Source organism: Euprymna scolopes, chromosome 17, assembly GCF_053919585.1.
Source record: "Euprymna scolopes isolate OS-2025 chromosome 17, ASM5391958v1, whole genome shotgun sequence".
Classification (NCBI taxonomy): Eukaryota; Metazoa; Mollusca; class Cephalopoda; order Sepiida; family Sepiolidae; genus Euprymna; species Euprymna scolopes.
In genome coordinates, this window is record NC_136498.1 from 15,633,680 (window position 1) to 15,646,994 (window position 13,315).

The 13,315-nt window shown below is 39.9% G+C and overlaps 1 protein-coding gene across 3 annotated transcripts in view; it reads right to left on the reverse strand.

Moving 5' to 3' along the window:
• LOC145296687 (leucine-rich repeat-containing protein 34-like) overlaps window positions 1–13,315 on the reverse strand; it is a 272,980-nt gene that overhangs the window by 27,203 nt on the left and 232,462 nt on the right. For all 3 annotated transcript variants that reach the window (XM_080142644.1, XM_080142643.1, XM_080142645.1), the window contains one exon: window positions 827–910. In XM_080142644.1, the coding sequence (XP_079998770.1) occupies window positions 827–910 (84 nt within the window). The remainder of the gene's footprint in view (window positions 1–826; window positions 911–13,315) is intronic.

The following is a 13,315-nucleotide window of genomic DNA, read 5'->3' on the forward strand; positions in this document are numbered from 1 at the left end:
TGACTGGATGATTTATGTAACAAATAGACTAACAGGCAGCACTAACCAGACATCTACTAAATGAGTGCGAAAAAGACTGGGACCTTGGTCGTTGCCAGTGAGAAATCTATGGTAAGCAGCTATTCCAATAACACAAAGTCATTTATAATAGTTATTGAAAGAGGTGGGAAAACTTATTACCACTCAGACTCCAGGAAACACCACTGATTATTATCAGTGAGCAATTACTGATGGCTTGTGTGAGTACTCCTGGTTAGTAAGTAAGTAATAATAATAATAATAATAATAATAATAATAATAATAATAATAATAATAAGCACATCCTGTAATACACCAGTTTCAGCTAATGCCACAAATAATAGTCATGAAAGATCAAGGAGAATAGAAAGTCCAAGGAGGTAGAGCACCAACCAGACCCCTACTGGTCACTCAAATTCTAGAGAAAAACCAGTGTAAAACTGCCACTGATGATGAAGAAGAAGAAGAAGAAAGTAGATCTTGCATTTACTTTCGGCAGCTACGTAACTCCCATTACCCTTATTCTGTCCTTTAGTCCTTACATTCCATGAGTCGTGTTTCTGACAAAGGGAGAAGAATTGGTGTTTTCTGAGTTGGAATCTATCGATATAATGCTTATCATTGGCTAGTTTTTTTATCTTTAAATAGTGTTTTTTAGCTCCTTGTATCAAATGGCTTCACACCTTGTCTGGAGCGATTTTCATTAATGAATTAATAAATAGATGGTGGTGGTGGTGGTGATACAAAAAACATGATAAAAAGTTTACTAATTACTTTAACAATTCATGTGGATTGTTTGGAAACATACCCCCAATGATGTGGCAATAGCTTCTGCACCTTCTTCTGTGATTTCGTTGCACATCAAGTTCAGTTTTATCAAATTTGAGACTTCCTGTAAAGAACAAAGTGAAAAATTTTCGACGTTTTCAAAAAAAAACAATTTCCCAATTTAAAAAAGCATTTTCTTCTTTCTGAAGATGAGATCTACCTCGAAAATTCAAATCGTGAAAAATAATTATTCGCGTACGTCATTTGTGCTTAGCAAACAAGTAAAGAATCAAGTCATTTTTTGCAAACGGCAAAGAGGGTAAAAAAAATTGCTATGTTAAAAACACGTGCAAATAAAAAAATGTTAAACAAATGTTATTTCGCTGGATTGTTTCTAGTAAGACTAGAAATATAGCGTTCAACAAATTAAGTTACAAAAAGACTGCTAAACTGTTGTTCTTCAAACAAAAGAATTGGGAAAGAAAACTTGGTTGATTTTTTTTTTTACTAAGGAATATTTCTTTAATACAATCATAAATTGTGAACTGAATTCATATGATGGATGCAAAATTCAAAGATTCGCAGTTGGAATTGTTCCAATTCCAGGCAGAGCAAAATCTTGCATTGCAAATACAGCAAATTCAACAACAAGTAGAAAAAGAAGAGAGATTTAAACAAGCATTTGAAGAAAAAATGCTTCAACAACAGAAACGCTTTGAGGAAATATTGATGAAAACACAGGAGGAACAAAAAAAAATTCTGGAGGCGACACAGTTAACTAAAGTGGACGATAATCATAACGCATTTTCTCAAACAGCTGTGTGGGCCACTATTGAAAATTTCAATTATAATCCAGAAGATGACGTCACTTTCGTCCAGTACTATAGACGATATGAGGATATTTTTATATCAGATTGTGGTACCTGGTCAAACGCAAAAAAAGTTAGGCTTTTGCTAAGGAAATTGGGAACAGCCGAGCATACAAAGTTCATGAATTTTATTCTCCCAAAAAAGACCAATGAGTTGAGCTTCCAAGAAACAGTTACGCTACTTACAGAACTGGTTTCTGCAAAAACCTCTCTTTTCCATAGGCAATATAAATATATGAATGTGACAAGAAGAGAGGAAGGCGACTACACTACTTATGCAAGTATAGTGAACAAGCATTGCAACGATTTTAAACTGGAGGAATTATCATCAGATAATTTTAAATGTTTAATATTTGTGCAAGGGCTGATCTTAAATAAAGACGCTGAAAACAGGCATCATGTTTTAAATAAACTCGAAAACGAACTGGATTTAAAACTACAAAACTTAGCGGAAGACTGTGAACGGTTTATTGCATTGAAACAAGACAGTTGTGACATAGAGGAAAGTGGAGTGTCGCATATTAAAAAGATCCATCAAAAGAAAAATTCGTCTTCAAAAAATAACCAGAGAAAGAAACAGGGAAAAGATCCACCTGGACCATGTTAGAGGTGTGGAAATAAACATTGGTACAATGAGTGTACCTACAAATTCAAACAATGTGACAACTGCCACCAGAAAGGGGCATAAAGCATCGCATTATAGAAAAAAAATCTGGTAGAAAAACATCCATTAAACTTAGGGAAATTGAACCTGAGGAATAAAATATCCGGAAATATGTACAGGTCAAAATGTTTAAAAAGAAAGTATGACTACAGCCTGATAGTGAGTCTGACATTTCCATTATTAATGTACAGACATGGAAGAGGCTTGGGAGACCCACTATGATTAAATCCCATAAAACAGCGAGAAGCGTCAGTGGCGAAAAAATTAACTTTGAAGGAGAATTATTGATAAATATTTTTTTCCAGAATAGGGCTGAAAAAGCAAGAAATTTTGTCATGCAAAAATCAAACAACCTCTTTGGAACTGATCTGTTCGAAAAGTTTAGACTATGGGATCTCCCTTAAGCTCATTTTGCCAAAAAGGATTCGAATATGGAGGCAGAAAAACTTAAGAGGGAATTAAAAGAGAATTTCCCAGACATATTCTCAGGCGGTTTGGGAAGGTGTACAAAAGCAGTAGCAAAATTTGACGTAAAAGTAAATGAACAGCCAGTGTTCAGAAAGAAAAGAAATGTTCCATACGCCGCTATAGAACAGATAGACAGTGAATTAAAAAGACTCAAAAACATGGGTGTCATCAGAAAAATTGATCACAGTGAGTGGGCTGCACCAACGGTTTACATCAAAAAGAAGAGTAAGGAGATTCGGGTTTGCGCCGACTTCACGACAGGCTTAAACAGGGCACTACAAGATCACATTTATTCTCTTCCGAGCCCTGAAGAGATATTTTTGAAACTGAGTGGAGGGAAATATTTTTCTAAAATCGAGCTCAGTGATGCGTACTTACAAGTTCCAGTCGATGAGGAGTGTTCAAAGCTGCTATGTATTAATACGCATAAGGGATTGTACAAGTTTAACAGACTTCCTTTTGGGGTCAAAGTCGCCCCTGCGATTTTTCAGCAAATTATGGACATTATGTTAAATGGGTTGGATTTTGCAGTAGGGTACCTGGACGATGTGTTAATGAAAAGCGATAGCAAAGAACAACACAAAGTTCATGTAAACCAAGTATTCAAAAGGATTCAGGATTATGGTAAAACAGGAAAAATTAGAGTAAAACAGGAAAAATGTACATTTTTCATGGAGAAAATAAAATACTTGGGGCAAATCATCGATAAACATGGGAGAAGGCCTGATCCAGATAGATCGAGTGCAATAAAGAATATGCCTGCTCCAGAAAATATTGCGTCTTTACAAAGTTTCTTAGGTTTGGCAAATTACTACAATGTATTTGTGCCAAATATGCATAAACTAAGGTCGCCTTTAAATAAACTGTTAGGGAAAGACTAAAAATGGGTCTGGATGCAAGAGTGCGAGGAAGCATTTTGGGAAATTAAAGAGACTTTAACGTCTGACTTGTTTCTGGCACATCATAATCCCAAGCGTGAAATTATAGTTGCAAGCGATGCCAGCTCCTATGGCATAGGAGCATGCATTTTACACAAAATGGATGACGGAAAAGTGAAACCCATAGCACATTCATCCCGATGACTTTTGCCAGCCGAAAAGAACTATTCACAAATTGAAAAATCGGCGCTAAGCATTATATTCACGGTAAAGAAATTGCATCGTTTCCTGCACGGTAGGCAATTTCTGTTACAAACAGACCACAAACCACTATTAACAATTTTTGGATCGAAAAAGGGACTACCACAATATACGGCGAATAGACTCCAATACCATACTTCTGAATTACAATTTTCAAATGGAGTATGTATGATCTAAAAAATTTGGTCATGCAGACACGTTATCGAGGTTAATACCTAAGCAGACAGAACCATTGGACGATATGGTAATAGCAGCCATTCAAGTGGAAGTTGAAGTAAAAACTATGTTATGTGACACAATAAGAGAACTTCCAGTAACGCTTAAGATGAGATTAAGAGTAAGGCAGAGGTGGACGAATTTATTATACGCACGAAAGAAAGGATCACCAATAACGAACTGGATGAAGAAATTTATTCAATTTGCGATAATGTCCTGTTATATAGCGACAGGGTCGTAATTCCTGCGACATTACAGAAAAGAATGCTCAAGGAATTCCATGTAGGACATCCAGGTATATCAAGAATGAAAAGCCTTATTCGCTCTTTCGTTTATTGGCCAAACATGGATAAGGATATAGAAGGAAAAATCAGGGAGTGTAGAGGATGCGCCTTAGCTATGAAAGCTCCTTCAACTCAATTCGGATTGTGGGCAAAACCGGACCGACCTTGGTCTAGGATTCATTTAGATTTTGCAGGACCGATAGATGGGTTCTACTATCCCATTGTTGTAGACAGCCTATTTAAATGGCCGAAAGTATTAAAATGTAAGAATCCCACATCCGAGGTAACTATCAACTTCCTGTATAAACTATTCGCTAGGTTTCGAGTAGTAGACAATTTACGTCTAACGAATTTAAACATTTCTGCGAGGATTATCTAATCGAGCATATAACCATTCCGCCATACCACCCAAGAAGTAATGGACAAGCAGAGAAATTCGTTGACACATTCAAGAGAGCTCTGAAAAAAGCTAGTGGGTCGCCGACGGATAAGTCAATCCAACAGTTTTTACAAGTCTACAGAGTCACTTCGAATGCAAACATCGAAATGTCGAAGACACCTGCTGAGGTTATGTTCGGACGCAAGGTTAGATCGATTTTTCACAAGTTGTTACCAAACCAGGATAGGCCAAACCTCAAAAAACCCATAACAAAAAAACGGCATAAAGTTGGCGAAAGAGTCTTCTACAAGATTCACAAAAATAATAAGACTTTCTCGGAGTCCAGCATTGTTGAGAAACAAATAGGCAACATGGTCTACATGATTAAGGGACCAGACTTCGTGCACAAACGTCACACTAACCAAATTTGGAAAAGATACTCGAACAGTGAGGTGACCAGATCGCCCAAGAAGGACATCATGGACACAGTGTTTGATACTTTTCAGGTGCCCATACCAGAGACAGCTCCGGAGAACAGAGGATCAAACAGAAAACGGAAATCAACAGAATTGATTAGGGTGAACCCAAAACAAAAACATTATTAATCCCAGACGGGTTATTTTCAACGGGGGGGTGTTATACCAGTCTTCCTTAAACAGAGGAATTTACACCAGTTAGCACTATAAATAGCGCTAGTAATTCCAACACCAGTGAGAGAGATGCGACTGCACTTCAACTGCTAGCCGAGTACCCCGCAGATATACACGCTTTCCTATCTTTGTATATTATTGTTAATACACTTGTTCCTTAACTGAACCTCGACTTGATTGTTCTTATTTTCACTGTTGTTCCTCGACACAACAGATACATACATACATACATTTAAACAGACAAGTGAGATTTATATAATAGATTATATTGGATCCAATATATAGTAATGATTTAAAAAGTAAAAAATAATGGCTCATGCACCACCACCGAGAATCAAAACCAAAACCTTTTCTTTTGACATTAATGCCTAAGCTATCAAGACATGTTTGCTGCAAGGCTAAAACTGAAAACATGAACCAATAGCTATTATGTTACACATGTAACATAAGTCTGTTGTAAGGTCGCTGGGGAAATGGTGCGATCCTTCTACCGCTCCAGAAGATATCTCACTACTGATGCAATTCTCTATCTATATAAAAGCCAAGTACATCTGGGCAGGAGCTGCTAAACACAGCCTATGCTGCCTTGAAAATACAAAATAGACTTTGTGGCCTAGTGAGGGATGTCCTTTTCTCTTCCCTGCAACCTCTCTCCTACAGAAGAGACGTTGCGAGCATGTCTTTGTTTTATCGTTATTTCCATGACAAGTGCTCTTCTGAGCTCCAATCTTTGGTCCCCCCTCACCAATCTTTCACAATAGTTTTTTTGTTTTTTTTTACTTGATGGGGGTGGCACCGCTTATCAAGACCCAGAGGTCACTCTCTAGGATTGATTAGTGTTAGGTAGACAATGAGACAACACCATGCTGGTCAGTAATGGTGGAATTTGGGTATGGTTTTATTTTATAATAGGCTCAACAAGCATTTATTTACATTAGACTTGAAAACGACCATGTTGAGAAGCAGCCGAACAGTATGTTGTTCCACAGATGGAAAGTGCTAGGAAAGAAACTTTGCTCATGGAATTTTCATTTAGTTTTAGGCACAGATAGAAAGTGAGAGAAATTCTTGACAGTTGTTTTAGGTAGACGAATGTTTGTTGTGAATGTCTTATGGGGGAGGGGGACCCATAACTTGAAGCTCAGTCAACACCTATGTAGTAAAAAAAAAAATAAAAAAAAAAATAAAAAAAATCGTGCAAACCTTTTACCACTGGCAACGCCCGCTTCAAAGAGTGAAAGAAGAAAGAAGAAGAAGAGAATGGCCACTGCGTCTATTTATAGACTAGAGATCATGGGAAGAGTATGCAAATAACTTTGGACGGTTTTGTCCTATAAAAAGCCTGTATTTGGGAGAGAGGGTGTCTTTTTTGTTTGGCAGAAGCAATTGCTGTCAGAAGTGCATTGGACTGCAGGATTGAAGAGTGAAGATTGAGTTGGGGGTCATTGTATTTAACCACAAGCTATTTCGGCTAAGAACAGATCATGGAATCTGGGATGTTGAGATTGGGAAAAGATGTGATACCACCTTTTAGTGGAGAAGGTGATGTAGTCGGATGGATAAAGAAAGTAAAACTGGTGGCTAAGCTTCAACATGTGCCAGACCTTGCCAGTTTTATTCCACTTTTTTTGCAGGGAGATGCACTCGCTCTCTATCTTGAGATGAATAATGCAGAACAAGAAGATGCAGAACTGATAGAGATGAGACTCGTGACCGCCTTCACTGAGGGGCCTTTTGAGGCATATGAAAAACTGCAACGATTCAAGTGGACAGGAGAATCGGTGGATGTTTATGCTAATAAAATCAAAAGATTGGCTGGACTGGCGGGATATCTGGGAAGAGGGCTGGAACATACAACCAAACTGGCATTCATAACTGGATTCCCAGACGATGTATCTGTGGCATTACAGCAGCTACCGAACATAGAGAGAATGGATGTCAGCAAACTGATACCGACTGCACAGCTTTTAGTCAGCAAAAGGGTCGTAGAAACTCGGACATTGGCCGCAAGTGCGCAAACTAATGAGACTAATAAGGGAAAGAAAGAATCAAGCCTTCAGTGCTTTAGATGTCAAGGACCGCACCTAAAAAAAGATTGCACAGAGATCCCTAGGGCCAGGGCAACATGCTACAATTGTGGAAAATTTGGCCACATTGTGAGATATTGTCCTCAGATTCAGGGAAACGGGCAAGGGGGAGCTTCTGCGCCGCAAGCTACCCTAGCAATGAAATGAAGGCACGATACTGGCCTCTTCCTATAATAGAAGTAGAGGTGAATGATTCTGTAATGACTGCACTTGTCGATACTGGGTGCACCACTACTTTAATCAATTCCAAACTTTTGAAGGGATATGGAAGGAGCGGTACAGTGAAAGCAGTTGATGGGAGGAATATAGAATGTAAAGGAGCCAGACAAGTGGAGATAAAAGTCTGTGGAATGCACGTAAAGGTGAGGGCAATCTTGATGAATCACATCGTTGATGGGATCGACGTCATAATTGGAATGGACGTGATTAATGAGCTGGGAGGTGTAACTATAAAGAAAGCCAAAGTGAAGTTTGGAGATATACAATGTGCTGTGGCTGCCCATCAGCTGAATGTTTGCAAAATCGAGGATAAAGACTTTGAAGCAAACTTCGATGGAGATAAATGGACAGTAAGATGGACATGGAAGGGAGAGCCTCCAGTATTGCAGAACAAAGTCCAATATTATAAAAACTCTCTGGAAGGCGATAAGAAATTAGAATTCGAGAAAGAGGTGGAAAGATGGATATCGGACGGTATTCTGTTACCATGGAAAGGAGAAAGAAAAGGCGTGTTGCCATTGATGGCAGTATTTCAGGCCACAAAAGGGAAAGTTAGGCCAGTGTTCGACTTTCGTGAGTTGAACCATTTTGTGGTGTGTCATACAGGGAGCAACATAATAGATGTATGTGATGAAAAGATAAGAAAGTGGAGACAGTTGGTAGGAGGGACCGCAATAGTGGACCTTAAGTCTGCCTACCTGCAACTACATGTGGCAAAGGAACTATGGCAGTACCAGCTGGTCTGTTATAAAGGAAAAACCTATTGCCTAACACGATTAGGATTCGGACTTAATGTCGCACCAAAGATTATGGCAGCCATTTTAAAATAGTATTAAAGAAAGGAAGTAGGACGAAAGAGGCCACTGATTCATACATTGATGATATAATGGTAGACGTAACGAAAATATCGACACAGGAAGTTGTGGAACATTTGAAGGGGTTTGGGTTAGCAGCAAAATCTCCGGAATCCCTGGACGGAGGAGCGGCACTGGGCCTTAAGCTTATGAAAAATAAGATGGGTGCACTAATGTTCAGGAGAGGCAACGAGATCCCAGAGATGGGAGGAGAAATTAGTAGGGAGCTATTTTCGATCTGTGGTAAATTATTGGGGCACTATCCAATTGCTGGATGGCTGCGATTAGCATGCAGTTATGTGAAAAGAAGAGCAAATGGAATGGATTGGGAAGAAAAAGTTGATTGCAAAACCATGAAAGTGATGCAGGAGGTTCTAGCTGAGGTGAAAAAAGAAGACCCTGTTAATGGCGCTTGGCACATACCTGAAGTGAGCACAGGAGTCGTGTGGTGTGATGCAAGCAATGTTGCAACTGGCGTGGTTGTTGAGATTGGCGGTGTGGTGGCGGAAGATGCAACTTGGCTGAGGAAAAGTGATGACTTTAATCACATTAACACGGATAAAAAAACAGTGGTTAATTGAGAAAGAGGAGGCGCCGATATGCTGTCTTGGAATTGGAGAAATTAAAGAGTTGCATGACATGCATCACATGGGAGTGGAGAGAACATTATATTTGGTGAGGCAAGTGGATCCGAATGTAAAACGGGAAGAAATTCAGATGATAGTAAAGAACTGTGTTCGGTGTCAATCGATCGATCCTGCCCCAAATATACATAATCCTGGGGAAATTGGAGTTTTAACGAACTGGACGAGACTAGCTATTGACATAGCACACTACTGAGGGGGAGCGTACTTATCAATAATTGATTGTGGGCCAAGTAGACTGGCGATATGGAAGGAACTGCGAGTGGAAGCCGCATCTGCAGTTGCAACTGAATTAGAAAAGGTGATGCTTGAACGAGGTCTAGTAAGGGAGGTGATAATGGACAACGGCACTGTTTTTCGCTCAGAAATCTTTCAGACGATGCTAAAAAAATGGAAGATTAAAAGTTATTACAGGGCAGCCTACAGACCTGGAGGAAATGGCATTGTGGAGCGACATCATCGGACCGTGAAAGCAATAGCTGAGAGAGGAAGAATATTGCCTGAAGAGGCCACATTTTAGTACAACATGTCCCCTAAGGTCGGGCAAAGAGATGACACAGTACCACATAGAGCAATCTTTAATTACGAATGGAGGCATCCTAGAGACATGTCACCGGAAATTAATGATCAAGGACCAGCCAGAATCCAAATAGGAGAAGAAGTTTGGGTGAAACCGCCTAATGCCCGATGCACAACGCAGTGGGGAAGAGGAGTGATAATAGGAGTGCAATCCCCAAACAACTTAAGTGTCAATGGAATGCCACGACATGTTTTAGATTTAAGGCGTGTGGTCCATTTAGGTGATGAGGATGGTGGTACTGAGCCAGGGAGTGATGAAGATGAACCGGTGCCGATGCAGAGACCGCAAAGAGAACGCAATGCGCCGATCTGGACACGGGATTATGAGATGTGAATGATCTTTAATGATCATGGGGGCGTGTAGTAAAAAAAAGAAAAAAATCGTGCAAACCTTTTACCACTGGCAACGCCCGCTTCAGAGAGTGAAAGAAGAAAGAAGAAGAAGAGAATGGCCACTGCGTCTATTTATAGACTAGAGATCATGGGAAGAGTATGCAAATAACTTTGGACGGTTTTGTCCTATAAAAAGCCTGTATTTGGGAGAGAGGGTGTCTTTTTTGTTTGGCAGAAGCAATTGCTGTCAGAAGTGCATTAGACTGCAGGATTGAAGAGTGAAGATTGAGTTGTGGGGTCATTGTATTTAACCACAACCTACCATGAAAATAACAATAGAGCAGAGATAGACTGACAATGTCTCTTCTGTGAAGAAGAGGAAGTAGGTGGAGGATGGGGGGGAGGGGCGAAAAGGTCCTTGCCCACTAGATTTCGAAGACGGTTTTGTAGGAGGCTGTCCTATCAGCAGGTGCAAAGTACTGGGGCTGCTGTATTGCCATTTGGTGAATGGATTCTGGACCATACAGTAGCTTCTGGTGGGGCCTCTCGATGCCATATTAGTGGATAATTGTTACAGCTTTGTTTCTTTTTCTCTCTTAGTTTACCCTCTCTATCCTGCTCTAAGCAAATCTGACGACCTAGTCCACAAATTTCAAAATTCCATCATGACAAGTTTCAAGAAAAAATACACAATTAAACCCAGTTCTCCAACTTCAAACGTAGACCCCTACTACGATGTCTCCTTTTCCAACATCAGGGGTCTACGTTCTAACCTTCAAGAAATTGAAAGCCAATTGCAGGAGACTTTTATTTTCAAGCGAAACTGGCATTGGACATTTCCCTATAAGAGTTAGAAATTAAAAGATACTCTAACTAAACTTCTAAATCTGACCCCCAAGATCGCCATGGGCATGGAATATGTGCCTATATTAAAGATGGCTTTCCATGTGGTAGGGACATCTCCAGAGAAGATCCTAACTTACCCTATATGTGCTTCCAGGTTTCTTTAGCTCACACTACTGCATTTATATTTACTCTCTATCGCCCCCACAACAGCGGAGTTACTAGCTTTAAAAGCATATCTGAGAAAATTGACCATGTCCTATCTGCTTATCCTTCAGCTAACATTCACGTATGTGGAGACTTCAATGTTCACAACATCGAATGGTTGACCCACTCAAACAAGATCGATGATGAGGGGAGGTTCTGTCATGATTTCTCCATTGCTTATGACCTCACTCAGATTGTTCACGAACCCACCGTGTGCCCGACAATGACGGCCAGTATGCGAGTCTACTAGACCTTTTTCTCACAACTTGCCCTGAACTATGTTCAGTTTCTGTTCTGTCTCCTCTTGGATCTTCTGACCACTCTGTTGTATCAATTAAGATAAAAATGAAATGTAATAAGTCCCCAGACATACCTCTCCATCATACAGTATATCGATACACTAAGGCTGACTGGGATAGCTTCCGTACATTTATATCAGATCTACATCTGCATTCCATGTTTAAAAAGGATGTGTCCTCTATAGTATCAGACCTGACGGAATAGTTAATTGTAGGTATAGACTGTTTCATACCCTCAAAAAAGTTCCAGCAAAAACCTAACAACCAGCCATGGTTCTCTCCAGAATGTGCTGCAGCCATTGCGCACAGAAATCACTTTTTCCACTGCTTCCAACGTAATAGATGTATGGAAACTAAACTGCTTTCAGGACTGCCAGCAACCATTGTAAGAAAGTAATAAAGAATGCAAGAGAGTTGTATGCTCAGTCCGTCAAGTCCAAAGTAGCTGAGCAGCGGCTTGGTTCCCACCAGTTTTGGCAAATAGCAAACAGAATCCTGAATAGAAGCGTGTGCTCTATCCCAACTATCCTCAATGGACCTGAGGTAATCTCGTCATCATCAGACAAAGCCAAACTCTTTGCCAAGAACGAGGCCGCCAACCCCCAATATTTCCTCCTGTATCAGAAAACATGCTATGTGATATACATATATCTGTACGTGATGTTGCCAAGCATATCAAAAACCAAAAAAAGAATAAAGCAACTGGCCCTGACGGTATTCCAATTATAGTACTCAAAAAACTTCAACCAGAATTAGCGCCCATACTTACAAAACTGTTTAACCGTTGTCTTAAGGAGAATTGCTCCCCATCACCCTGGAAAATCTCATCAGTATGCCCTGTATTTAAGAATTCAGGTGATCGCTGATCCCCTTCTCAGTACAGGCCAATAAGTCTCCTGTGTGTCATGAGTAAGTTGCTGGAATCTATGACAGAAGTAATCAACTATCTCAACAAAAATAACCTTCTTAGTGACACTCAATATGGTTTCCATTCTGCTAGATCTACAGCAGATGTGCTTACAGTTATATCTCATAGGATTAGCAAATCTCTCGGCAGAGGCAACCTTTCTAGGGCAATTGCTCTGGACATATCTGAGGCCTTCGATAGAATATGACATAAAGGTTTACTATGGTATAGCTGGAAATGTCTTCTCAATTATTAAATCATTTCTTTCGGATAGGTTCATAAGAGTAGTAGTTGAGGGACAAAAATCAGAAGCTCACAGTATTAATGCTGGAGTCCCTCAGGGGTCCATCCTGGGCCCAACTCTTTTTCTGATCTACATTAATGATCTTCCAAATCACATCCTTACATCATTCGTAGACATTTATGCTGATGACACTACCATTTATGGTAGCACATCTAAGGCAGTAAACGACCAAGTTCTCTCTGATTCTCACTCCTCTGATCTTGAGCACGTAGTACAATGGGGAAAGGAGTGGCTGGTTACTTTTAATGCATCTAAAACCAAGCTTCTCTCTTTACATCATCAACATTCTGATCCAAATCTGGCATCAATTGAAATGAATGGCTCTCGTCTTCAGGAGGCCTCAAGTCTTGACAAGCTTCTGGGCTTGACCGTTACTCCTGATCTTAAATGGAACACGTACATCAAATCTGTTGCCAAGGCCGCTGGAAAAATGGTGGGATCTTTCTATTGATCCAGTAGATATCTCACTGCTGATGCAATTCTCCATCTATATAAGAGCCAGGTACATCCAAGGATGGAATACTGTTGCCACATCTGGGCAGGAGCTGCTAGAAAGAACTTGTCCTGCCTTGATAGAGTTCAAA